The sequence below is a fragment of the Micropterus dolomieu genome, linkage group LG01 (genome assembly GCF_021292245.1).
Source record: "Micropterus dolomieu isolate WLL.071019.BEF.003 ecotype Adirondacks linkage group LG01, ASM2129224v1, whole genome shotgun sequence".
NCBI classification, from domain to species: Eukaryota; Metazoa; Chordata; class Actinopteri; order Centrarchiformes; family Centrarchidae; genus Micropterus; species Micropterus dolomieu.
The window spans coordinates 35,025,527-35,052,936 of record NC_060150.1 but is presented as its reverse complement, the minus strand read 5'-3'; the positions used below and the strand labels follow the sequence as shown (position 1 = coordinate 35,052,936).

Below are 27,410 nucleotides of genomic sequence, written 5' to 3'. Positions count from 1 at the left end.
CCAGAATGAAAGTGTTATCTTAATTTGTTTTTTATAATCATTTTATGGAAGTGGGAAAGAAACCAAAACCAACAACCTTGTTTCCATGCGCTGATTTTTTTTATTATTTATTAATAAAAAGCACACACTGATAGAGAACAAACGAGGACACTTTCGATTGCCTTTGCAGCAGTACATTACAGTAAAAAATATTATCATACATTATAAATTAAGAGAGAGTTTAACGTTGATTTTGTACACAAATAGGCTCAAATCTACAATGATACAAATACCTTTGCTTTTCAAGCATTAGTCGATGCAAGAAAACCCAACGTAACAACAACAACAATAATAATAATAATAATAATAATAATAATAATAATAATAAACTGTGGTTATTACTATAATTGAATCGCATTGGGTTCATTAAATCATTGAAGTGAAAGCTTTAAGCCACAAAACGACAACATATTTTAACATATTATAAATAGATTTAGACACATTTTGCCAACAATTTAAATTAGGATGAGCCTATTTAAATAGGCCTGCTACAGAACAACATATATTTTTTCTTAAGCAGCAATTACATAAAGAAAAACCACGAGATCCTACCTTATAGGCCTTATTTATTTATCTCTCATGGTATTACCACAGTGTTCATGTATATATTCAGTCTTCCTGGGATATCTGCGTCTTCTAAAATATCACACACGGTTAGAACCAGTCCTACAGTTTAGCTCGTGTAGACTAGTTCCAGGGCCGATATTCTGGATTTAAAACTGTTAACCCGGTGTAAGGGAGGTTCTGTCCGGCGTTTTTCTGTATTTTAGGATAGTCCTTCGCTGGAAACACGGAGTCCTCCTGTAATCCAGACGGAGGAATTTTGCTGTCCAAGACTTCTGCAGAGCAAGAAAAATAGCTCAGTAAATCACCAGCTTTCAAGGCGGAGACATTTTCATTTTTGCAGACCTATCATATTTATCCCTCTGAATTGATAAACTAAAGACTAAAATCTGCTTGTTACTTATAAACCAACACAATAATAACCAACTACATTTCTAAAAAGCATTCATTTATACACAATGTCCCACATCTTTGGCAATAACACTTTCGGGTTTTCGATTTCCTTACGGGACAATAATCTAAACGCTATTTCATTTCTATTCTATTCTATTCTAATACTCATTTTTTTTTAAAATAGCCTACTTCTTATATATATAGATGACGACTTCGAACTTTATCCTCAAAATAAAAAGGTAAAAAGAGACTTCATGCGAGTCTGCCTTTAATCCTAAATTCAATTAAGGCCGGAAACAACAGCAAATTTCTTACTTTTATGACTTTTCGTGTGGTATTGAAGCTCCTGTTCCTCTTGAAATGAAACCCCGCACAGGCTGCAGGAATAGGGCTTGTCCTTTGCGTGGGTCCGCCGGACGTGGCTGTCGTGGGCGGCGTGGGAGGCGAAGGCCTTCCCGCAGTGCTTGCACTTGAACGGCCGCTCTCCGGAGTGCTGGCGGATATGTGTGCGCAGAATACTAGAGGCGGTGAAGGCCTGGAGGAGAAGGAAGAGGGGACAAAACAACCGGTGAGGATGAGATTTTCATTTGTCTTTATGTTCAATTCCCAATTTCGGCAACAAAAGGATGGCACTAAATGGTTTAAAACCACAGTTTGTAAACAGCAATAACAAAAAAAAAAGACCATGGCCAATTTTATTTTACCGTTTAAAAACTTTATGTAACGGCTATTGAGTAAAAAAATGATGTGTTTTTATGTGTTTTTATGAAAGCCGAGCGCCTCTTAGCCCTTCCAAAATGCCTGTAAACGTCACGTGTCCAGATAAAGGAGGAAAGGTTAAACAAAACCTTCTCCGGGGTGCATAAAAAAGGGAGGATGTGGAGAGAGAGAGAGAGAGAGAGAGAGAAAGAACAAAAACACGTCTGCTCATTCAAGAGCCGTAAATAAAAGTATAATCTCGGCAGACAAAAGGATGGGTGTGCATCTGGCGATAATTAGCGTGTAAGTGTCTCCGCGGAGCGTGCCCACCGAGAGGGACAATAATGAGGGGCTCGCGCCAAATGCACCGTGACACGAGGAGGCAGTAAGTGGATCCAAAATGCTGCGGGTTTAGAAGAAGAGAAGTAGGGAAGAGTAGGAGAAGCCCTGCAGGTCCTGTAGGCTACTACTTATACAACCAGAGGGAGGGAGGACAAAAAAAAATAAAAGCCTTTTACAGGCTACTTGTTGGGTTTCTGTAAATAACATCACAGAATACGGTCTAGACCTGCTCCTTTATGAAAAGCGCTCTGAGATAACTGTTGCTGTGATTTGGCGCTATATAAATAAAATTGAATTGAATTGAATACTTCCTTTAGTGTAATGTCTCAACCTGAAGCATTGCTGGAAATTTCTCTTTATAGTGTTTGTTACACTGTAGCCTATGGCCCGTGGTTCTTCTGTGCAGGCTTCTTACCTTATTGCAGTAGACACACTTGTACGGCCGCTCTCCAGAGTGCACACGCATGTGTTTGTTGAGACTGGACGACTGCGAGAAACTCTTCCCGCATACAGAGCACTGGGGATCAGACAGATAAGACATCAGCATGAGTGAACGTTATTTAGTCATTTAAATATGTCATAATGTTTTAAGAAAATGAGCTAACCTAAACTCATTTACATTTTGTCCAGAGCTTATCCAGGTCTGATTTTGGTCTATTATTTGTGAATAATTGGATGTTTCTATGGGGGGGACCACGAATCGGTATTCTTTTAAGAAAAACCTTGTTTAGTTGCGATGCTTTATCTCCTACAACAGGTCTTTCAGTGATTTGCTATTTTAATGAGGGCTAATAAAAGGCTGAAACATCCGATTCTAAGGTAAACTGTGGGGAGCTGTTCTTTCAGCACCACGCAAACTTTTGCTTTGCACCTATCCATACTGCCTCATGCAGTGGCGTAATGGTCTGCAGGCTGTAATAGGCTACAGCTATGGTACGTTCCAGTAGAATCAACATAGGCCTACTATGCGCACGCGCACTGTATCCGTACCTTGTGAGGCCTGTGTTTTTCGTGAACGTGCAAAATGTGGATCCTTAATCTGTCTCTCTTCTCGAAAGATCTGTTGCAGAGGTGACAGGGGAACTTCCTGTCGCCCTGGTCCACGCAGCGCGTGTACTTCAGATGCTTGTCTCGGTAGTACTTGTATGCAAACACCTTCCCGCATCTGTCACACTTGAAACCCTCACCAGAATCTAGAGAAGACAAAAAAAAACATGTTTAGTGTGATGGTAAAACTAATCAAAGAGGCGTTGATTAAAACGAGAGTCAAATCAACATTCTGACCTTCAGCTGCGGGAACCACGTTGCTGTCCTCTCTGGAGTCCTTCAGGGTGAGGGGGATGCCGAGGAACTGCATGTAGCAGTCTCCGTACCACACCAGCAGCTCCTGTCCAGGCAGGATCTCTTTGCAGGCCTCATAGAAGATCTGACCCTGGACCTGTACAGCAATTAGGTTCTGCTCATCTGGGAAGCGAGCACACTTCACTAAAGACATCCAGTTTCCCGAGCCTCCCCTGCCGTCCACGAAATGACTCAACCGGCCGTTTTCAAACACCTGCAGGAGGAAAAGAGTGGCCTCACATTAGATTTGAGTTAAAACGACTATACTCATTTCTTAGGCTAGACCGGACTTGGAACATGACTCTGGGAGCAATTTCAACACATTACCTCCCACATCAGGGTGTTGTCGTCGTAGGTTTTAATCTCGCTTGTATTGACCAGCTTTCCTTGGAAAGGTCCGAAGCGCGTCCCTTTAGGGATGCTGTTTTTGTCTGTGAAGACCCCATGGTGCGAGATGTTTCCCCAAGCTGCCTGGAGGATGGTTAACCCTGCGACACAGTGACAAAAACAATGTCAAGTCTCATCATGAATTCAATGTCTCGCGACGGAATATAGGTGATTTATGAAAAGAAAGCTGTCAGGTCTTACCCTCTGGAAGTTCAAGCGTTTCTTTGTCCAGTGGGAGAATGTGAGATTCCAAAACTGGAAAAGGAAACAAACACACATGAGCTCATTTGTTTGTTAATCCCATTTCTGGGGGAAATTCAGCAGTTTATGATAACTAATGATAAGATTGATAAGAAGCTAGATTATTAGACATATAGTCAACAGACAGATGTCCATGTGTTTTTTTGACATTTCTGGAAATTTTGGCTTGCATGATGGACTATACCGTTTTAATTAAAACTAAATGAACATCCAATAACTTTTGCAGAAGTCTCACCTGACTTTTCCGGCAGGGCCAGTCCTGATATAGCATGACCCACGTTTCGCTCCTGGCCGCTGGAGTAACCGTAAAGAACCATGAACAAGTCGTCCTCGCTAAAATTATAAGACGTGCGCGTTTTTTCTGGCGACAGGTCTGCGCCCCGGAGGCGAAACAAACTCTCCTTGGGCGGTGAGGTGGCGGAAGAAGAGGACCTTTCACTGGACGGGCTGCTGAAGTCCGAGGAAAGCGGGCCAGCGGCGTGCTCGGTCACCACAGCGGCCAGCTCCTCCGGTTTGGAGTACAGCGGGTGTCCGGGCAACATCTGGCTCAGGTAGGGGATGCCGGAGGCGTTCAACATGTGTTCGTGCAGGACCGAGGCGTGGTGGCTGCCCTGGCCGAGAAACGGAGGGGCTCCGCCTTGCAGGCTGAGCTGCAGGGGCGCCTGAGTGTCGGACACCAGGCGACCGAGAGACTTGAGCGGGTGGAGGAGGCTATGAGTCCGCGGGAAGAAGTCCAAGTAGTGGTGGGGGCCGGGGAGAGGGGCAGGGTAGAAGCCGCGAGCGGGACTGCCCTTCAGCATGCCGCCATGGTAGCTCTTGTCCTTCAGCACTACAGGGATGCTGGACAGGGACACCGACATGTCAGCACGGAGGTGAAGCAAAGGTTCAAATGGAGATGGTAGTGTATCCTTCAGTGGGTGAGAGAGGGGGAGAGAAGAGGGGGGTGGGACAGGGAGTGGGGGGTGAGTTATAAAAGTTTAATGCAAGAAATCTAAAAAAGGAAACATGACATCAAGACAGGTTGACCACACCTGAATTTGTGATTTAAATTGGACTAAGCCTTTACTCGTCATTCAATAGTTTCATTTCCCCTAACAAAACAGAGCCAAAACAATTGTAAGCAAACTTAGTGTTGTCATTTTAGATAACCCTCGATTGAAATATTATGTAAATTAACGCGTTATTTCCTCTAAATGAATAATATAACAATATTTTTGAATAAATTACTTATAAAACAACACCATCTGAATTTAAAATGATGCGGCGTACATGCCTACCCGCAGATGAAACTATTGGGCAAATAGTGAACAAAGCTATTGCATAATAAGCAAAAGCAATCCACGGTGAAATTGGACAGCCGATTTTGCAATATTTCCAGCTGAGAGGACACACACCAGACACACTTCAGATGTTCATCAGGGGCTTTAAATGACTGCCTGGGATATGGCGTGTTCTTTTTGGGAACCGTTTACCAATCAGCCAGTAAATAGAGAGACAAATCAGGGTCATGACACTAATTAAAGAACAGTCGGTCAGAGCAGAGGTCAACATTAATGGAGCTTGTTATAGACTTTACAATTAACGTACAGTCATTGCAAAAAAGAAAAAAGTAAAAAAGACATCAGCTGTAGATTTGTTGGGGCAATATGTGGGCTCAAGGAAATTATAATTAAGAGAAACAAAACAATGATTTGAAATAGAGAAAATTAATGAAAGGGAATTGAGACAGGAGTATGTCATGCTTCGTGCGTAATTTCAAACCAATGATTAAACAAAGTTGACTATCTTAATCCTATAATATTATTTTAAAGAATATACGAATATAGCCTACAAACAGGCCTATCACTAACTTAGTGGGCACTACAGACTGTAATGTCCTGTATAAATACACAGCAATGGGCTGTTTCAGTGATTTTTCATAAACTGGAACACAAACTTACCTTGTTAAATAAATGAGAGATGTTTCACACTGAAGTTGTCTCTGTCATGTCCGCAGTTTGAACAACCCCCTCGTGTATAAAATCAAACACAGCAGACAAATGTCCAAATTGTGCAGGTATAAGCCCAGCAGGTCGAAACTTCAGTGCGTATGGGTCGCAGGGACCTCTCTCTCTCTGTCTTTATGTTGGTCTGTGGTCATCTGAGGGCACCTATACTGTACACAGTCAGGGCTGCCGGAGATGCTCCCCATGCCTTCTCCCTATTGGCCAAGATCAGCTCAACCTCATACATCTCAATGCCCCCATAGGAATACATTTTCTCAGGGACAACCCACCCCTTTAAAACCTCTCCACATCAGGCTGCTTTCCCCCGTTACAATGAGGGTGATTGAGTGAGGTTCCCAAACATTTCCATACCAGGACCCCCACCCCACCCCGATACGATTTTATCTAAGAGACCCCCAGTGGAGTATAGATATGTGTTGTTATGACTTGAGTGTGGTGAATTAGGAAGAGAGAAAAGAATGGTCGGAATAGATTATCGGCTACAGGCCTAGGCCTACATCTCTATCATTACACCAAACTTCACTGAGAAAATAAATAAAACTGAAACGAATCTGTATTAATACATGGTATAATTTAGACCGCACACTACAGTGTGTTTTCTTGTTGACTATATTTTGAATGCATTTTCTTATTGGGTTTTGTGTAAGACATTTGTATAGGGTGAAGTCAGCTAAAATGGGCCACTTTTTGGTAAATGCCTAATAAGACCATCTAATAAGCTACGCATGAGATCTAATGATATTTTATAGGCTAAATAGGCATGGGTATTTATTTGCAAAAAAGTGAAAAAGTATAATTGTTTTGTAATTATGAGGATTTGAATATCAGCATGTTATCGGATCTCAGGTAAAATGGGCCAGCTGCCTAGGTTAAATGTAAAGAGAGAACAATGCAGTCATTTTAGCTGAAATCATGAAATCGCTAGTTTAGTGAGCTTAAAAAGTACCCAAAATGACTATTTTCACAAAAATCTAAGTTTCTTTACGAATTTGAGCTAAGCCTATTTGAAAGAGTCTGGCAAAACATTTTTCATAAACATTTCGCTTTGTTGGTAAGGTTATTTATAATTGCCTTATCACCCTTATTAGTGATGAGCGAAATTTACGCTCATTTTCCATAGGATTTCTCTGTAGGCTACTTCATGCAGGCTGTGCCCCACCGACTATATAAATCTCAGACCAATTAAAAATATTACTACTACTACATGTTAACTAGTGTTGTAACAACAATTCAAAATCAGTATTTGTGATTGGCTGTAAAATTTTGGAGTGCTATAAAGCTCCAACCTTATTTGGCCCATTTTAGCGGACCTCACCCTGTAGGCCTAAAGGCTCACAGGGCGGTGCAAGTAAGCGCGGGTATACAAAATGCTGTAGCCTATGTGTCCCTAAAACACAAGATAAATAGGTAGGTATCCTGTCACAATTAAGTTTACATACCAATTAGTGTAGCCTGGGTAGGCCATTCGCATTAGCCTGCTGACCTGTAACCAAATCGAAAACTCGCTAAAGTAGCCTATATTTCTGAAGGAATTTGCAGCGAGTCTGTAGGCCTAGTGATTTTTGAGTAGGCCTAAGGTAAACTTTATAGGCCATTTCTAATGCATTATCTTAAAATGCAGTGTTCTGTTAAAACTCATTTAGTTGGTTATTTGCATATTGTGTTCTTTATTGACTTTCGATAAGGCTGTTGGTTCGTTTAAGAAGACGACGACAGTGACAACATCAGGCCTATCACTTCCTTGTTGTTTCTGACAGTTACAAAGCTAAACACAATTCTTCTTCGTGCATTTTTATAGGCTATGTAGAAAAGAAAATGAAAGGTAGCCTACATGAGGGCCTTAAATGTTTTTTTTAGCTCAAACCTTGGCTCTTCACTTTCAATCAAATAAAAGATGAGTCACTCGATTAAATACTGCAATAACATAATTCTTTATTTACAAGGCAAATAGCATCAGCGAAGCCATATTAGTTCACAACTTGCATAACTGTGGTTTTTAAGTTCTCTTGAATATCTAATTTTGCATAAAACGCTCACACACACGCGCGCGCGCACACACACACACGCACACACACACACTAGGGGTACAAAGATGGATGCGGGTATACAGTGTGATTCCTGTGAACAATGCAGAAAAAAAAAATCTCGGGAAAACACAATAGGCTTTCTTCAGAAAGTCCATATAGTATATTACATATTGCTTCAATATCCCTATGTATAATCTTTTCCATACAAACACTGAGGGGGGGAAATGAAATAACAGAGTCTTCAACCCAACACAGAACAGAGAGCAATGATGAGGGACAGGTTTAACTTTGACCTAGTCTCCACCAACTGGTGCACCCATTCAATATTGTACATAAGTCATTATACAAATTTATACAGACAGCGGTGTATTGTACAAGAACGAGAACGGACGAAATCTAAGGCATTATGCTAGGGTTTTTAGCATTTCAAGGTTGCATCTTAGCTCTAAGAAATTGGCAGACAATACAAAAGGGCATTTAAAGTTCTTCAAAACCATAAGTTAAAGACAAAAAATATTTGTTTAGTGGGTCCGAAGCCTGGATATTTGTAAAGGGGCAAAATCATTTATTTGCACCTGTCCTCATTATAAATGCTATAAAATGCATTGCTACCACATGGCTTTGTATCTTTTCAAAATCTTGACAATCTTTGGAAATTTGCAAAGGGCTGTGAATCATTCTTTAAAATGGCTCAAAAAGGCTTCTTCTGCACGACTGTATGATACAATCAAAACAGCATTTATCAAAACAAAAAAGTGTGATCTCCTGTAGGCCTACAGCAAAACAACTGCAGGACATCTGCAATGATGACAACCAAAACAATAATGCAGACTTTCCTTTGTCCCAAAGTTGACTTGCTACAGCTTCAAATTTCATTTACAACGTCATAAGTTTAAAAAAAAGAAAAAGAAAAAAAAGAAGCAACAATGGGAAAATTCCTACCTACATGCTGAGAAGAGCATAGTGTAACTGTACAACACCACGTTGACAATAACACCATCAGTCACATCCTTAGCATGACAATACATTCAGAATGATTCTTTCCTGTTTGATGCAACATCTACATTAGACCCTGTTTAGTGACATCATCATAAATTTCTTGTTTTCTGTGGGCCTCAAAGCATGCTAACCAACAGGTCGTCTCTCACTAGGAAAATAAAAGCTGGTAGAATTTCAAATCCAATTGAAAGGTGAGGATTATTTGGCTTGCTCCAAGTCTGTCCTGGGTTAAAATAGTTATAAAAAGTTTTGCTTTTTGAGGAAAGTGTACTTTTGAGGTTAGAGAAGATGACATGCTTTAGTTCTTGTGAAGGTCAAACCAAACCCCTACTGGGGCACAAGAATAGCACGTCATTACTAAACACTTTGTAGTTGAACTAACTGCCTGAGGTCATAAAATATGGCTAAGTGTCTGTCAGAGCAGGTCTCATGAACCGTGCAGTCTTAACTCTGACCTCTGCTATAGACGACTGGCTGGAGGCAGAGAGGGCGTGTGTCAACAAGGGGACCACAAACTACTTCCCTCTCCAGGCCTCAGCCAATGCTGCATAATCTAATAGGAACGCTGTGTGTGGATGTAGACTTTCTTGGTACAAACTGCAATAAAAAACTGTGTTTAATACTGCATCCAAACGTGGAGCAAAAAGGTATCCTTTTTATTCAGGAAACTGTACAAAAATTACAAAAAGAAAAACACAAATAAAACCCCAAGAGCGTCTCAAGTAATCATTATTGCTTGTTTACATCACACCAGAACAGTTTGCACCTAGCAGCTTGAATGAAGCATTTTTCACTCCAGACAACATAGAAAGCACACTTCTGTTAATTTTTTTTTGAGTTATTGTATGGCTGTATTGAAGTTGTCAATTTTTTTCTTCTTCTTTGTTGTGGTGTTCTATGCTAAAGGCAGAGAAGCAAGCGATAATCTGTACACTGTATACACAGCACACCCCCCTTACAACCCTTATATCCCACCCCCACCCGTCTGCATCGTACCAGAACATCAGAACGTGAAGGCTCCCACTCCACTTCCCAAAAACAAACAAAAAAACAAACAAAGAAAAACCTGCTCTGCCTCAAGAGGCAGTTGTTACCAGACGGGGGAACCAAACCCTAAGGAATAAAATAAATAGGAAAGAAAATGTTTTACTTATTGTTATGTACAATCTCTGTAATTCATTTTAAAACCATATATGATTTTGACATCTTCTTCTGAAACTACAGGACCAAAGTATAATCCATTTTTCAGGTTAATAGAGGAATCTTCTCAGAAAGAATACAACCATTACTGTTAAAATTATAAAAAAGTGCCTCTTTTACACTTTTAGAAATATTTTTTTCTTGTTGCTACTAGGATAAAGAATCAACAACAATAATTAAAATGAATCTATACAGAAAAATAAAACTTAATTTAATACACTATATAAACCTCTTGACTAAATTAGTCTAATTATACAAATCACCATTCCACTCAAACCATTCTTCTGCAGTGTTGTTCAAGATCAGTTTTTTTCAACCATATCTTCTTTCTACATCTTAGCAAGAAAACAAAAACAAGAAAACAACAACAACTAAAATAATAATAAAATAAAGAACAGCAAAAAGGCAAATCCGGCTAAGTGTTTGAGCTCCATCCATAAATTTGAACATAACTTGGAGTCTTTGTGGAAATGTCACAAATGTATGAGAAAGGTAGGACACAAAAGAAAAATCAGTGTACGTCTTTTTTTGAGATGAGATTGTAAATGGCCGCTGTCCACTGAGAGGAATACATTCATCAGAACAAGAGATCCCACCCACTGCTGCCCCCTTAGGTCAATGTCCCCCTCCGGGAGGCCTACAGTAAGTCACACAACGGTGAATGCAGCTGGACAGGCAGACAGACTGGCTCATCTCAAGGCTCTCCTCCAGGAGGGTTAGGCATGTTGGACAGAGATCCACAATCCTTCCCCAGCCCTCTTCACACACTCCTTGTGTCCGTTCGGGGCCGGGCTCCTCCGGGGCTGCTGAAGAGGCCCAGCCGGGACGGACGGCAAACCTGGGCTGGGGAGACTGGGTCAGGGCACGGCCTCGGCTGGTTCAAAGGGCAGTCGGATGGTTACATGTTTATACAATTTTTAAAGGGCCGACGTGCTCCTTGCACCAGCTGATCACTGAGGTTCAGGTTCAGACCTCCATGAGGGTCAACAGTATTTCTGCAGAGAAACAACGCATTTAATAAACAAGCAATCCAACAGCACGAGTGAATGGTTAACTTGAACTTGCAGAACCTGAACCTGTCTGGAGCAAATCAGCCATATGTGCAAAAGACTATAAACAATTAGAAACCATCTTGGAACACACCAACAGACAGTAAATCACAAAAGCCTGCACTAATGGCCAAAGGGTAAATAATTGAAATTATCTAAGTGCCAATATATTTCTATAATCCTGAAAGGAGGATAAATCAAGTGACAGATACACTGGTATGCTGCAACAGTCTGAAGTGCAGACAATCAAACAGCAGCACCTTGGTTAAATATTCATGGCGCTTTATTGGGCTTAAAAGCATCATGGACAACAACAGTGCATTCCACATACCAAGCTAACAATACCAGGGAGACAAAGGAAGAGGGATTAACTTGGATGACATTAAATAATCACCAGAAATGGGGCGCTGATAAAGTGTAAATATTTGTCCGTTTACCTGAATTTTCAGTGAGTGAGGTCAGTTGTCTACGTGCGAGAGAAAGACTGAGCTGTCATCTTTCCAAATCAAATTTTATCCTGCTCGTGTATGTGTGTAGAGGGTGTGCAGCTTTGACAGATCTGAGGTTTCCATGTTAAAGGGCTGATTAGTCTTAAGTCCAGACAGGCCAGCCTTTGAACATCATACAGTAACATCTATATAGTCTAAATGGTCTGGCTCTAAAGTGCCCACTGCTTATTACATCATTGTCCTCTAAGTTCAAGTGAAGCATCAGAACTCAAGCTAGAGGAGTTACGTAAACTACTGAGTAAATTATTCACCAGCATGGCTGTTCAATAAGTGTACCCAAACACTTAGGGTCTTACGATAAGACAAACACGTAGATAAGCAGCCTGGAGTGCAGAGAAAGAAAGATGAAGCTTTTAGTTTTTCTTGGTCCCCCGATTACTGTGTAAAACGGTAAGGGGTCCAATTTGTTAACCTCTAAGGCTTAAACTCTCGTGTGTCTGCCTTATATTCCTGCAAGGGGCTAATGTAAAAGGACACCCTGAGGAGATTACTGGGCCACTCAAAAACCTCTAATTTGGTCTGGCCATTTTTAACGATGGTTAACTGAACACTTGAAAACAGAAAGCTATTTCTCCAGTGCTACATTTTGGATAATTCTCGACCCACCAGTTCCAAAAGAATCTTCATTTTTATCCCATTTAGAGAATGAATGTCTCAGGATTGGCCTGGTATTTTTACCTGTTCTTGCCCCATGGAGGGCAAGCCGGGGGAGGGCCCTGAGGCCATGGACGTGACACTCATCTGTCCGGCCATCTGGCCCATGCTGCTGGTTGCCATGTTGGTGGCCATGGAGACGTTGTTGAGGTTCATGCCATTGCCGTTGTACATGTTGCTGTTATTCTGCTGGGTGAACTGCGGCGATGCCTGCTGCTGTGAGAACATACTGGGGGGAGAGGGGAGGAAAAGCAAACAAGCTGATCAAGATGGGCCAGCTCATTCTCCATTGGGAGCAGAAATGTTTCTTTAGAAGCTCTTAGAAAAGTACATGTTTGGATGAACAGATTGAACAGTTCTTTAGCATTATTTAAAGTTTGATGTTTTCCAAACAGCATGTATAACAATTTCTTGAACCACCCGTGCTGTCACTGCTTGAACCTGCTGAGGGATGTAAACAGGAATTATAAGGATGCAATGAGTAATCTGCAGTCATCAGTCCTTTATTTCTCTCTTTTGCCTATCTTGGTTTATATTTTGGCAAATTTGTACGGTTAAAGATATGTCAAATTAGCAGTTCCTGTTTTCACTGTATCCATGGACAGACTGAATGAACGAACATCATGATGATTCTTAGGCAACTTCTGAAGTTATAGGGAACATCATTCTTTCTGTGATTTCTAAAAAGATACATTATATGGACATTTATCTGCAATGGACATAAGATATATTGATATCCTTGAAAAGTGAATCTAAGGGTGTAAATCAGACACTTAGGGTTTATTTGGGAGTAAGTTCTATCCATCTTTACCTGTTGCCTCCCATGTTGCCCTGTGGCCAGCCGTTCATGTCAGGGGAGCCCTGGAAAGCAGTGTTTCCTTGGCCCTGCTGCATCATTGGGGACTGAGTGTGGGCCATGCGGGGAGAAAGCAGGGGGCTCTGTGGTGTGCCGGGACCTCCAAAGCCTCCGTCTCCCTGTTGGCTCATACCTGTGGTGGACGCATCAAGACAGGTCAACCAGACTGGACCTGCAGAGACGCAACTGCAAACCAATGTACTGACTGGAGCAAATGTAAGCAATCCACGTTATTTAAGCTATCATGCCATGTGAAGACGAACGTTCTGGCAGGGAATGAGCGACTGAGCAAGCATGATTATTAGTATGACTGAAGAATGCCCGTTCCAGTCTGCATTCAGGATAACTGACATATTTTGACAATATTTCCTACATGCATGTAAGCGGTGAACAGGCAATTAACTAGGAATAATGGGAATGGGATTAAGGAGATGGTTTAGGAAAAAGGGGAAAAAGAGAAGTAATGTCTAGTGTAAGTTATCGCTCTGTACAAACCCACAGGCCAGAATCAGATTAAGGAGTGAAGGATAGTTCAAACATGTCATTATACAAATCAGTATTACACTAGATTATCAGATTATGCCCAGATTACACGCCATGCTGTCAGACGGACAGGTACAGCCTTGATTACTGCTCTGCCTGCTCACAATCTTAGGAGTCAGGTGTCAGTGTGTGTCATGAGTTAAGCTTCGATTATGTTCCTGGTGCCCTCTGGTGGTGCAAGAGTGTACAGCCAGGACACCATTTTGGACAGTGCACAGAAATGAGTGTATATGATCCACAGACAGTATATTACTGGACGAAGCCACCCCGCTGATTTGAATGAGAGCAGTGAAGGCAGTTTTGGACCAATAAAATACTACTACAGGGCTACTTCCTGTTGGCATCAGCGTCTACTGCGCATGATCGTGCATCATAACTGTAGTTTAATGATGTAGAACAATGGCAGAAACACCGTAATTCTGGTAGCTGCGGGAACAAAAGTCTCATGGCTCAGTGTGTTTGTCTGACTCGGATCATCACTGATTAATCAGCCCACCTACGAGGTTCACCTGTCAAACACCAATGCAGCGTCACTGATCGCTGTATAGTTTTTTTTTTTAGATTGCAGAGAGTTTAGAATCTAAGCAATACGGTTACATCTCTCATGTGCAACGGGATGTCACAGGGTTTTGACGTCTTTTTTGGGCCTACATGGAACCCTCCATGCAGGCTTTGGTCGGCTTCACGGTCCGATCTCTGGCTTACCCCCTTGATATGATCACACTTCCTGAAAACAACTCATTTGTTGTAAAATTGAAGAGTAACATATGCAGTATGATTTGGATCATTCACTGGCTGCTGATGATAGAGTCATCAGTGTGTTACATTACAAATCAGATGATAGCCACAACTAAAGAGCAAGTGACGCTGTGCAACTGGAGTCACGTTGACGCAGAGACACAATGGCGCACGCGCACACACAGACACACAGACACACACAGGTTTTAGGGTTAAGTGTGTGGTAGGGCTGGGTTGTGGGAGCAGTACCTGAGTTGGGAAACTGAAAGGCACTGTGCTGCATTTGGGGGCTGAGTACGGCCCCGTATTGTCCGCCCATCATGTTTGTGTTTCCCATCATCATCTGTGAGGAGGTGGTGGAGGAAGAGGAGGAGGTACCATGCAGGTGGAGCTGGGGGTTGGGAGGGAGAGAGGGCAGGCTGGGGGAGAGAGGGGAGGAGAAGGGGCTGGTAGAGGGAGGTGGCGAGGCCAGGCCTGTACTGGTACCGTAGCTGGGTGGGTATGGGAACTGCTGGGGGTTGGCCTGGGGGATCCGGGGGTTACTCATGCCTCCGCCGGCCATGCTGGGAGGCAGGTTGAGGCCCTGGGCCCTCATGGCCAGGCTCCTTTGCTGCTGGACCTGCTGGGCCTGCTGCTGCCTCTGTCTCAGGTGATTACTCAGCAGCTCCCGCTGACGCTGTGCCAACATCTGAGCATTGATGGTCCCCTGGAAGTGGAAGGGGAATCATGTGTAAGAATAGAGGAGTGCAAAAAAGAAAGTGCGACATAGATCTACGTTAAGAAAGTCTAATTGTGCCTCTGCAACATATACAACAAAAAGTCAATAAAAAACTAAACATTGCCTACAGTTATGCCAGCATGTCTGTGTTGTGTGATGGCAGTGGTGACCTACCTGGTTTGGAGCATTGGATCTAAGAGGTAGGTTCACATTTGACACACTGCTCATCTGAGTCAGCATTGGCTGACGGTTCTGGTGGGATTAAAGACAGAAGAAGAGGTTTAGATAAACACCATCCTCTGATGAACTGAAATATCGTTCAAATCCTTAATTCCTACAAAAATACCCAAACATACCAATTACTTCCAGCTAGTCAACAGGTAAAGTTTACACACTATACCAACAATAAGTATCCTACAGGAGACAATTTGTATGGAGATCATATTACAAAGATTTAATAAAAATAATGATACCATTAATGGATCTAATTCACTTTTTCCCCATGGCACATAAGTGCAACATAATGTTTATTCCAGTAAATGCCGTGAAAGACCAGCAGGTGGCAGGTATACCTAAATGTCCCAATTATTCCTTGTGTGCACAGAAGACCTGCCAAAATGTCAACCTCAAGGATAATTACACAACTCCCATCTGCATGTTCAATCACACCGCTGCTGATCAAACAGCATGGTTACATCACAAAGACTAAATCAATGGACAGTGTCAGAACAGCTTAGATGTACGTGTACCTGCTGTGACTGCAGCCGGTGCTGGAGCTGCAGCCGTAGTGTGTTGGGCTGGTTGGGGACGACACCAGCCGGCCTGAGACCAGGCCGGGCCTGCATCCTCATCATGGGGTAACCTGGCCGTGGACCCATCTGGCCAGGCATTGGGTGGAAGCCTTGCTCCTGCATAGGGGCACCAGGGTAGCCCCTTTGGGCCATGTGGGATGTTGGGGGACCAAATTGCTGGGTGTATATGGGGGGCTTTTGGTCTAACATCATGGAGGGGTCCTGGGGGAACTGTTCTGGGTCCAGTGATTGGCTCTGAAACAGACCACAGAAACAGATGAAAAATTTAGAGCCTAAAAAATTTTAAATAAAAAGTCTCTAAAAACCTATAAAAATAAATGTGACGATGTAGGTTAGGAAGGACGGATCAAACCTGTTCTACCAGAGCAGGGATCCCCAGAGCACGATCAATCTCCTCCAGGCCATCAAAATCTTTTAGTGCAGTGTACAGCTGGGACATTAGGGCGCCCTCGTCTACTCCACTGCCATCACCAGAGCTGAGCCCTGTACTACACAGCAGATCATCCTGGGGCGCTGAGTGCACCGGCCTGGGAAAAGAAGAGACAGAGAAGGTGCTTAATATATTTTCTCAATGAGAACATTTTGTCCACTATATAACAAACTCTTAAACTCTAACAACAAAAATACTGATATAAGGAAGTCTTATGAGAAGAGAAATCTTAATCTTAAAAGGGACAATGTGGCACTTTTTATGTGGATGTTCAATAAGTATTGAAGGTAAATGCAGTTAACTGATGCCATGAATTCCTCAGTACATGCTGTAGTTGGTGATACAGAAGAACAACAGGCTACTTCAGCTTGGATTTCCAACTTCCACCTCTGTGTAGCCAGGGAGCATGCTCTAGATGCTGCTCTCTTCGCTTGTATTGCAAAACTAGCTACATTTCCAACAGCAAAAATATCATCCCAAAACATGAGTGCAGGGAATATTATGGACAAGGATACATGCTACATTACATTTGGCTGACGTATTTATTCAAGGCTAATGTTGTACTACTGAGGGGCAGTCGAGAGAAACTGTGTTAACGTTTCGCAAAAAAGTTCAGCAAAAGTTGAAGCAAACTAAATAACGAGAGTAGTAGGTTGGATACCGGTAACGGTTTTGTCATGTTGATTTTTGTGGAACGTCATACAGCAGTGCTATTATCGCTGTTGTTATACGGTAGCCCGTTCAGCCAGTGTGTGCGTGTGTGTTGCTGCTGTATGTAAATGGACTTGATAGACATGCCCTGATGGCACTGTTGTGTAACTTTGATTAGCACCCAGCGGCTAGATGGCTCAGAGCTGCTGTGGCCTGCTGGATGGGCGTGGGCGTCAGAAGCTTGCGTGCAATGCATCTTAAATGTAGGCACTGATGGCATGGCCCTGCAAGTAGAAGAACTCTGCTTTCTCTGTTAAAATAGTACGCACTAAGTAATTCATTGCTAGTGCTAGACACATTTAAATGAACCCTTCAATTAATATCGTTAGTGACATGCAATGGTCAAAATTAGTTAGTTTTGCACTATTAATAACATGTAATCGTAATTTTCAAGTAAGAAGCTTACCTGGTCTGGTTTACAAAAGCTGTCTGCTCAATTGGCATCATGCTGTCTGGCCAGGGGGCTGTCTGGTTGGGTGGAGCCTGTTGTTGGGAGAAATGGTGGCCGGCCATACCAATATCCATATCAGGTTGGGCTAAATATAGAAAGAAACAAAAACATATTAAGCCATGGTTGTACACTGCTGTCTACAGTCAATTCTGAATTTCGGTTATCATGAGGAAAACAATATAACACCCTAAATAATGATCAATATTCTCTTAAACCCAGAACAACCAGCATACAGCACTGCCTTTCATATCACATAAATTTCTTGTTGCTGTACTATGGTTGGCCACTGGGTGGCAACCTTTAACTCTCAGCAGCAATAACATTATACTGTAGGTGAGTTCTTTTCCTCTGCCCCTCACCAGTCCCCCTACACCATATTACACTACTACAATATACAATGCAGGTGCTTTCATCATCTAATTCTACTCCTCTTTTTAGGGTGTATTGAGCTCTCACCATTAGCCATCATTGGGGATTGGAGCATCTGTCGGGGCCCTTGTTGGCTGTTGGGCCTCATGGGAGTAATGTTTGGCACCATCCTGCCCTGCATGGCACCTTGCTGACCAGGACCGGGCGCTCCCAGAGGAGGGGCAGAAGCGGAACCCACCCAGCCCTCCTGCTGCTGCATGCCCGGCCGTGGACCACCTGGAGCCATTAGTCCTAAAGGAGCAAACACACATAAGGAGATGAGAAAGAGTGAGCAGTATCTCAGACTGGACTTCAGTGGATATCCTCTGTCCCCATGATGCAATGGTATAATATAAGGGGAAACACCACCTATGTAATACTGGGGGATGTTTGAGGACTGCTAATATGTGGGAGTGACATTGAGAGAAACTTTGTGCCAGCGTGGGTGACTGAACATTTCCTGTCACAGGAAGTGAGTCACTGCGCCGTAACATGATATGTCAGTGGCTGAAAGCGACACAGATAGGGGGAAAAAGGTCTTTCCTCAGAATTTGGAAAGCAGCAACAACTTAACAAAATAATGCAATTTCGCTTCATCCACTGGTTTTATTGTGACATTGCCAGGTTGAAATCACACAAAAACCTGACATAATGAGTTGTAATAGCCCAAACTGAAAAAAGGCCATTAAACTACTATGATACTAGTTCAAATTAATTAAATTTCTAATCATTAGTGCTTTTAGTTCAATGCCTACTCTACTCTAGCTCTTTTCTTGAATGTGAGACAACACACATCAACTAAAAGAGATTTCTGTATTTTAGTAACCTTGATGTTTATGTAAACTTATAGACATTTTGTGACTATGTCCAGGACACTGTATCAGACCACACCTATAAAGAAGTCTGTCACTCTGTGGGCTGGTCATTCCCATTTAATGTACAGAACTAAATCAAAGATGGAATCATTATTGGAAACAGACACATATATGCATAACTGTCACACCCACCTGTGTTGACCATACTGGCCTGGTTAGTCATCATGCCGTGACTTCCCACCATGCCTTGCTGCTGTTGCTGCTGTATGAGAGTGTACGGGCTGGTGGCCCTTATGGGGTATTGTAATGAGGGATTCTGGGGTGACACATTCATGTCTAGAGACACGCTCCTCACAGGCAGACCCCTGCCTGGCTGGCCTGGTCGGACACCTCCAAAGTCTGAAGACAGGAATAAGAGTTTTAGCCAAATATGTGACGAGGGAAAACTAAATAAATAAAAAAGTTCAAATGATTTGATTGTTATGTATTTAGAACTTTATATTATTACACTCATGATGGGAGTATTTTCTGAACACTGTAAAGTTTTAATATCATGTGGTCTACTGTGAGGGGGTAACCCTTGTGTGAACTTCTTTGCAAGCATGGGACTCACTCGTTGGGCCCATGCCAGTCCCGATGCCCCTGTGTTGCTGCTGCGCTGCCATGCCAGGATTGGTCTCGGACATCTGCAGGATGTCATTGATGATGTTTTGTTTGTCCATGGGACTGGGCAGCGAAACAGGCCGCGGCTCACAGAAGAGCTGCGGCTGAGCATTCTGCAGGTCGTTCAGGATGTCATCCAGCTCTGACGACTGGCGAGGCCAGAGAGAGGCAGAAAAAGGGAAAGCGTGAAAACCAGAAACAGATGAACCACTTAGAAACCAATTGCTGCATCACCTGCAGACGCACAAATATACATGTGACAGGCATACACATTTACTGAGAGCACACTTGGTCTGTAAACACTTGGAGTCTTTATCTGGGAGATGGAAACAGCAGGCCTGGCCTTGTTTATATTACAGCAGTTACCCCGGGATAAAATGGACCACTTTGCATCAAATCTAGGCCACACTTTTCTTTGACTTAGCTTATCAGACACATACTACTCTTCACTTACTTTCTGGTGTTCTCAAACTGAAGTCTTTTTAAAAGTCTACAATTTATCAGCACATATGCTATATCAATTTATTTACTTTTGTCCGCATTGAGAAAGAAAAGACAGAAAAGATGTGGCTACTGATGCTGCTTTCTGCTGAGTAACACGGGAGAGCAGCATGAGGCGACAGGAGTTTGATTGGTGCCAAAGCTTTAACTGCTCTCTGCCCCCCTACTGCAAACAGCTGGACTGAGCCTGCCCAGTACAGCCCAAGGCTACATTCATTCGCAGCTGGGCTTTGGACTATCTGGACAGTTTTTGTTTAGTTTTCACACAACTATCTTAAACAAAGACAAGGCCATGCTGTGATCTGGATTCACTTGCTGAACTGAAGAATGAAAAGATTACTGTCTTGGAAACAGTTGTTTTTGTTTTAGGACACAAGCACCGTCTCCTCTGTATTTCTCTTTCTCTCTCTGACACACAAGAGGTGGACAAAATAGTGGGAACACCTAGATAATGCAGTCGAATACAACACCAAACTGATACAATTTCAAACATTATTATCTTTATAAAAGGCAACATTAATAGCAGCATTATTGTATTGAATTTAGACAAAAAAATGTGGGTTAGGATCAAAATTGAACAGAAACGTCAGTAGTGCTTCCTAGAGGGACCTGAGGGACTTTAGATAAATAAGTTGCACTGGCTGTAGCTGCCCACAAGAGTGCAGCACACATGGAATCACTGATAGCTCCTGATCGTGACATACTGTATGGCAGGAAAACAGCACACCAGCCACTGTTCCCATGTACTTCAATGTCCTGCACAACGACATATATCGGTTAGGCATGTTAATGCTATTGAAGATTACAAAGCCGCCAAAAATGCCTAAGAGAACGGCCGTCTTTAGTGGCCAAGGACTAAAACCTACATATTTTTTAATGTCATTTAAGACCTTTTGCTACTCCATCTCCCAAGATTCTGTTATAAAATCATCTCCATATACACAGCAGCAGACACACTGCTGATCACTCTAAGCAGCAGACAAGCATACAGGATATGTGGGAGAGCTAGAGAGAGTAGCAGAGTGAAGGGGTGGGGGGTGGCGGTGGTGGGAGAGAGAAAAGCCCTAATGAGGTCAGGAATGATGTAATGCTCCTGTACTCTCAGTTTGCTCTTTTCCTCCTCCTCCTCCTCCTCTACAATTCTCTCTCCTCCCACTTTCTATTCTGTCGTCTTCTCTACTTGCTTTTACCCTTAATGGGTCCCATTTCTATCAATCCCGGTTACTCTCTTCTGTCAATGCATGTCAGCACATGTAGTGCAATCCATGCCCTTCTTTTCCGCATCGCAGGCTGGTATACTGTATTTGGTTAAAAAAGCGAGAGATGTGTAAGGCCAAATAACCATTAAATATTTTGTCTCAAGCCATGTCCTATATACAGATCACTATTAAAGTACTTCACGTCAGAAGGCATACTGTACAGTACAAGATGCAGTTTGTTTAAGGGTAGATGTATGTTCAATTCAGGCACTCTCTCTTTGTTTATCCCCACACACCCAACAGACATACAAGAATCTCTTACCTAGTTGAAAAAAAAATAGTGAAAATGTTACTTAATCCTCTTCAATTGTAGTTACTTAAATACAGATACAATTATCAGCAGCACTTCTAATGGGCCCACTTTCATGTACTTTGACAACGCGTTGACTCACTGATACACTGTACACTGGTACACATCACAGTGTGCTTAGAAAAAGCGAAGGCCAACTTTGTCACAGCAGGGCGGCAGCGGGGCTCTGCCTAATGTGTACTCTTTAACATTTGATTTGAATCATCTGGGACTTAAACGATCACATCTGTAAATGAGCGAGTTGTAATCATTATTATGTGATCCACTTCCTGATCCCAATTTCAAGTACAGTATGTGCCCTAATGTCAATGTGCACTTAAGGTCAGTCGGACCATATGCCTCTCTGACCGATCCTATGCCTTTTCATAAGAAAGGGAACTGAGAAACAGGGTGGGTAAAGCAGAACTGCCACTGTCAAGTAAGGCAAAAGGAAAAGTAATTTCACCCAAGAATCGTGTTGGCCTTTTGTCAGCTAAAAATACAAAAGGAATTTAACAAAAACAACTTGGCAAAAATCTACCACACTTTCTGAAAGAGCTGAAATGGCAATTCTGAAAGTCACAAGGATGGCTGCAACATTAATTGCAATCCTTACGTACCGCAAAATTTGAAGGTTAGCTGCAGTGTTTGGGAGTGTCACTAGAGAGTACTTCTTGTTCCATCGTTGTTGCTGGTATTTATTATGAGATGAATCTCAATACATCATTTAACATTATTTGTACTAACTGGTTTGTTCTCGATATTTTGGGGCTTTGAAAGAGAAAAAGTGCCATCAAAAAGGGGAAGTCGGTGTTAGGTTGCAACATACTGAATGGTTATGTTTTAATCCAGGACTGGTGATAAAGTAGTATTCCAAGAAATCAGATTTTTACATTTTCACCTGTATAAAATTCTCTTTTCTGATGGCAGCGCCTACTCTTCAAGTAATGGAGGAGCAATTATTAAAAAAAATATTAAATCTCCCTTTCTTATGTTTCAGAGGATTACTGGCTCCACAGTTTTTGACAAACAACTTACCAAAAGGACCAGAGTGTACTCTATAATTACAGATAAATATTCACTTAATGTGACAGATTTAACTGATGTGATAATGAAGAATGCGTTTACTGTCATGCCATAATACGTTGTAGTATAAAGAGAAACTGAAACATGAACTAAATTAATTACATGCATGTAGTAGAAACAGGTTTATTCAGCCTCAGTAGACAGTGAGTTTACACAACGCTGTTTGGGAACACGAACAAATCAAACACACAGATAATCCTGCCTCCCGTAGGGCCACGGGACTAGATGACCATACCTATACTTCCTTCAGCTAACAGCTAAGCCACTACCACTGAGCTCTGCTCTGATTTCTCACTTAGCTCTGCTCAAGCCATGAATTATTCAGCCCTCAAACAATCATAAGGAGGAGGCAGAGGGAGGACGAGACAGCGGAGAAAACAGAGGGCGAGGTGAGTTAAGAGAAGAATGAGTGGACTTTTAACTAGTACAGTCAGCTTTCACTAGTAAAGAACCGAAACACACTCACAGACATGTAATGGCTCTAATGAAGTCGTGGCTTCGATCATGTCTAATGCCCCTTTTTCTGGGTTGGAAAGCTCAGACAGTGAAATCTGTTAAGCCAGAATGAGCTGTCACCATCAAGCTACGAGGGCTTTAATCACCATCATATCATTTGTACTGTCAACACAAGGCATATATTAACCAATTTAATTTTGTTATGTGTAGTACATTGTCCACTTATAGAAAACAAAACCTTCAGTAGCAAGACGTAAATATTAAGACCCTATTTATCCCAATTTCCATTTCCCTCTATTGTTTCTGGTACGTAGCTTGTTCTACAAACACACCACTCCCTCTCCCCTCTATCTCCATGGTAGCAGAGAGGACATGCAGGAGCATATGGCTCATCATTTTCACTCTGCCTGCCGAGGCTGGGCTCTCCTGGGGGTATCTACACCTCTCTCATCTCTCCTTCTTTGTTCAGTTCAACAGCAGCTTTTATTATCCATCCAAATCACCGTTTCCTATTCTTCTTATGTACCCGAGCACATACTGCACACATACAGAGCTAGCGTGCTTAGCTAGCTGACATTCTGTACCACTGCCTCTTTTGTCTGCATGGGAAAACCACAGTTTCTTCAGATATGTGCGACCCTTTAAAACAAACACACTGACTCTGGTTAAACCTGCCAACCTCTCTGCAAGTTTCTCCAGACCAGGATCAAGAGTTGTTAGGATAATGGATGAACAAGGATGACCATATTGTTGTTGACATTTAAATGGTATGGATGTCACCTAGACTAATGACTGGTTTAAGAAGAGGGAGGTAATGAAAGAAGCAAAGCGTGCAAGATGATTCATGTCATTTTGTGTAATTCTATGCAATTCTGTGGTTTAGCAGTGATGTGTGTGATATAACTACATTTGCTAGACTCATGTCTTAACGTGTGTTTAGTAGAGCGAGTCGTGCACAGGTTTCCTTTGTATAAAGGTTATGGGTCTCAACAAACACTTGTTTCTTTCCTGCATTAGAGAATCAGCAGGCTGAAGCCTCTGCTACACAGAAATGTTGAGTTTTATCAGCAACAGTACTTCCTTACTCCCCTTTACTCTTTCCTACACTTCTCTCTCTCGCTCAACGCCAGGCCTGACCTAAGCAGAGGATTCTGGCCAAACGCAACCAGGATCAAATGGCTGGAGAACCACAGGGGCTCCTTCCAAATGTCACAGTTGTTTGAAGCTGGCGGAGAGCTCCCTTCAGTTTGTACTGCCAACACATAGGCAGTGAAAGGACCAGATGTGTTTAGATGTGTGAATAAAAAATAAAAAAAAACTTCCGACACTATAGGACAAAAACTTAAATCTGAACGTGACTATAATTATATATATATAAATATATATGCCACAAATGTCTGTCTAACCTCTACACTACCAGACTGTCTGTGTGTGTAGCTGTAGCATCCTGTGTGGACATGGGACTTGGAGGAGCCAACATCTGCTACCTAACCCAGATTAACGATCAGACAGAGAGGGGAGGCAAGTGGAGCAGTGCAGGGCAAAAAAAGTTTTGGTCTTTGCAAACAGGCTGAAGAGAAGGAGGTTACAAAATCAGTTTAAGGGCAGCTCTAAATCTTTTATCATTTCAAAGATGGAAATGTAACAAGCCATTTTCCAAACAGGGAGACAAAATGTTTCTAACACCAATACACAAAAACAACAATAAGTTCCTTTTAATGTGCACACGAGGTGGCATAAAAATTTTGTAAATACTGACCTGTTCAGCCCGGTCGTATCCTGCGTCCTGTTTCTCAGCCTTGACAAGGGGGTGTTTGCCCCCTTCGACCTTCACTTCCCCAGGCTCCAGCTTAGGGACCTTGTCCTTCAGTACAGTATCATCCTTATCCAGTAGGTAGCGTAGTAGGGCATTGTCTTTCTTCTTAGGGCTCAAGGGCTCCTGCTTGGGTGCAATTTCTCCCCCAGAAGCTGTACTACCAGCACCCTGGGTTTGGTCTTGGCCCAGCTCTTTGCCTGTGGCCTCTGCAGTGAGTTTAGCCAGGTCCACAGGGGATGTACTGTTCTGAAGCAGTTGGTGGAGGATCTTGTGTTTTTCTTTAAGGGATGTGGCATGAGTGTTCCCTCCATTGTGGCCACCCCGGATCCCTGTACCAGCCTGGTCCTTGCCCTCACCTCCTGCGCCAGGAGACAGGGGTGTTTCCAGAGGTTCTGGCTTGGTGGTGAGCAGTTGCAGTAGCTTGGTGTGGCCCTTGTTGTCATGAAGGCGGTTGTGAGCATCGTGGCCCTCGGAGGGCCCTTCCCTCTCCTCCTTAGGCTCAGCTAGGTTGCTCTCTGTCTGGCCCTGGGGGGGGCCCTGACCCACCTCTGTGTGAGGTCCAAATGAGTCTCCTGTGCCACCAGAAGCACCATTGCCTCCTCCAAGTTTTGACATTAGGTGAGTGTTTACCCCTGACCCTGGTGTGACACTAGCTGGGGAGCCTATCTTTCTGTCCGGAGACCCCAGTGTGTGTGCATGAGGGGGCCCATGCCCGTGTCCTACACCGTGGCACTCGCTAAGGGCCTGCAGAGCTGACAAAGAACTGCTAGTGTAGCTGTTAGCATGGGTGCTAGTTGTGCTACTACTACCTGCACCTACAGGCCCTCCACCACACATCCCCACTGGGGAGGGTGAGTGCAGGCCTGTTACACGAGGGCTGCCTGCCCCCCCAGGACTACCTCTGTGCCTGGGTGACAGCATAGAGTTCTGTTGAGGTGGATGGGGCCCACCAGCTGGGCTGGGGCTAGCGCGAGAGGGGCTGTTCATCCTCCAGTTGGGGCCCTGCTGTGGCGGTTGCATGCCCCCAGTGTGGTTGTGTGGTGGGGGACAGCCAAAACGGTAGCCCTGCATATGGCCCCCCATGGCTGCTGGCTCTCTGGGGCCAGCAGGGCCTGGAGGGGAAAAAGGCGTACTGTTGCTGCTGATGGTAGTGTCTTGGCCTTGAGGCCCCGAACCCGGCAAACTGCCTGGGGTTGGAGGAGTCATGGAGGGAGTGGAGGAGTTCATGGGTTTGGGAGCCATCCCTGTGGCCTGACTGCCAGGACCCATGTCCTGGCCCATTCCACATACTGTCTGCTCCCTTGAGTTAAAAACACAGATAGTACATTTGATTAGTTTAACAGTTTTCAATACCAAGATGTTTCCATAGAAAGTAGAAAATATAGAAAATTGGACACTGTAAGGTGTTTGGGATTATCCTGAGTAAGTGCAACATTGTTTTTGTAAAAGGGTCATTGTTGATGATTATTTTGCTGTTGTAAATCTACATTGTACTGGTGGTAGAAGTCTCAGAAGCAACTGAGTAAATACAGTCAAAACCAGTGATGCACCGATCTGACTTCTTCAGTCCCGATACCAATACCTGGGCTTTGGGCATCGTTCGATGCCAAGTACTGATCCAATGCCAGAATAAAATGAATAAGCTGTATTCCACACTGTGAGGAAGAGACTGGGAATCACTTTTATCACTCCACCTTACTTAACAACCATGTACCTTGTTACAATTCGTGTCTGTGTTCCTTGGTTGAGATAAGTGAGCTTGGAGAGGGTGGAAAAATACGACATAAACTGACGGCCACGCTGGTAATGGGACTTCCACAACGCTTCAACTTTATCAACCCCAGTTGTATGGCTACGGTCTTATCATATTTCAGTCAAAACAGAGGCTACACATCTTTCAAACGTTACTCATTGAGTTGAGAAGCGTAACAAAAACAGGAGCTCAGCAACAGACATCCATTCACGTACTGCTTAACCTACTCGAGACAGACTGCACGCTGTCTGTTGATGGGTTTTTTTGTATCAAGGAAACACAGTATCTCTTAAAGGCACATTTCACAATTTTGGCTGTAATAACCTACAGACGACAAGAAACACATAGTTCACCACAGTGTATACAGCCAGAAATACAAAACTAGGCTTGGGCAGTAAAACAATAATTACAATTATTGCAGTTTATTTTTTCTCAATAACAAATTTTCAATGTTTCAATTTAATTAATTGAATCACAAACAAATTAGCACTTAATTGTTGTTAAAGGAAAGGGACTGAACTTTATTTAAACTTTTACTCCTGCATGTGTGTTGAAAAATGATTTTATCATAATTGTCTTGAATGTTCTACCTCAGATTTGTGAAGTGATCCACTGTTTGGCATCAAGTGTTTGTG

The 27,410-nt window shown here is 42.9% G+C and overlaps 2 protein-coding genes across 4 annotated transcripts in view; both read right to left on the bottom strand.

Moving 5' to 3' along the window:
- Positions 1-665: 665 nt before the first annotated feature.
- Positions 666-6,099, bottom strand: prdm14 (PR domain containing 14). The gene is made up of 9 exons (XM_046061826.1): positions 5,967-6,099; positions 4,262-4,934; positions 3,967-4,020; positions 3,706-3,866; positions 3,322-3,592; positions 3,028-3,230; positions 2,453-2,554; positions 1,312-1,531; positions 666-878 (listed from the first exon to the last, which is right to left on the bottom strand). The coding sequence occupies exons 2-9, from the start codon at positions 4,884-4,886 to the stop codon at positions 727-729; spliced, it is 1,788 nt and encodes a 595-aa protein (XP_045917782.1). The 5' UTR covers positions 4,887-4,934; positions 5,967-6,099; the 3' UTR covers positions 666-726.
- A 1,845-nt stretch (positions 6,100-7,944) lies between these two features.
- Positions 7,945-27,410, bottom strand: part of ncoa2 (nuclear receptor coactivator 2) — a 58,020-nt gene continuing 38,554 nt past the window's right edge. For 2 of the 3 annotated variants that reach the window (XM_046066619.1, XM_046066628.1), the window contains exons 11-22: positions 24,966-26,322; positions 19,566-19,764; positions 19,145-19,351; positions 18,186-18,389; positions 17,685-17,814; positions 16,490-16,664; positions 16,075-16,371; positions 15,500-15,577; positions 14,857-15,313; positions 13,282-13,459; positions 12,495-12,699; positions 7,945-11,253 (exon numbers count right to left, since the gene is read on the bottom strand). In XM_046066619.1, coding sequence (XP_045922575.1) covers positions 11,242-11,253; positions 12,495-12,699; positions 13,282-13,459; positions 14,857-15,313; positions 15,500-15,577; positions 16,075-16,371; positions 16,490-16,664; positions 17,685-17,814; positions 18,186-18,389; positions 19,145-19,351; positions 19,566-19,764; positions 24,966-26,322 — 3,499 coding nt within the window. In that variant the 3' untranslated portion in view covers positions 7,945-11,241. The remainder of the gene's footprint in view (positions 11,254-12,494; positions 12,700-13,281; positions 13,460-14,856; positions 15,314-15,499; positions 15,578-16,074; positions 16,372-16,489; positions 16,665-17,684; positions 17,815-18,185; positions 18,390-19,144; positions 19,352-19,565; positions 19,765-24,965; positions 26,323-27,410) is intronic. The other variant, XM_046066636.1, reaches the window with a different exon arrangement.

Coding starts and splice junctions, on each gene's coding strand:
- prdm14 (XM_046061826.1), bottom strand. CDS start 4,886: ATGTCGGTGTCCCTGTCCAGCATCCCTGTAGTGCTGAAGGACAAGAGC. Junction 4,021..4,261: donor GGCCCTGCCGGAAAAGTCAG/GTGAGACTTCTG, acceptor TTCCTTTTCCAG/TTTTGGAATCTCACATTCTC. Junction 3,867..3,966: donor AACGCTTGAACTTCCAGAGG/GTAAGACCTGAC, acceptor ACTGTGTCGCAG/GGTTAACCATCCTCCAGGCA.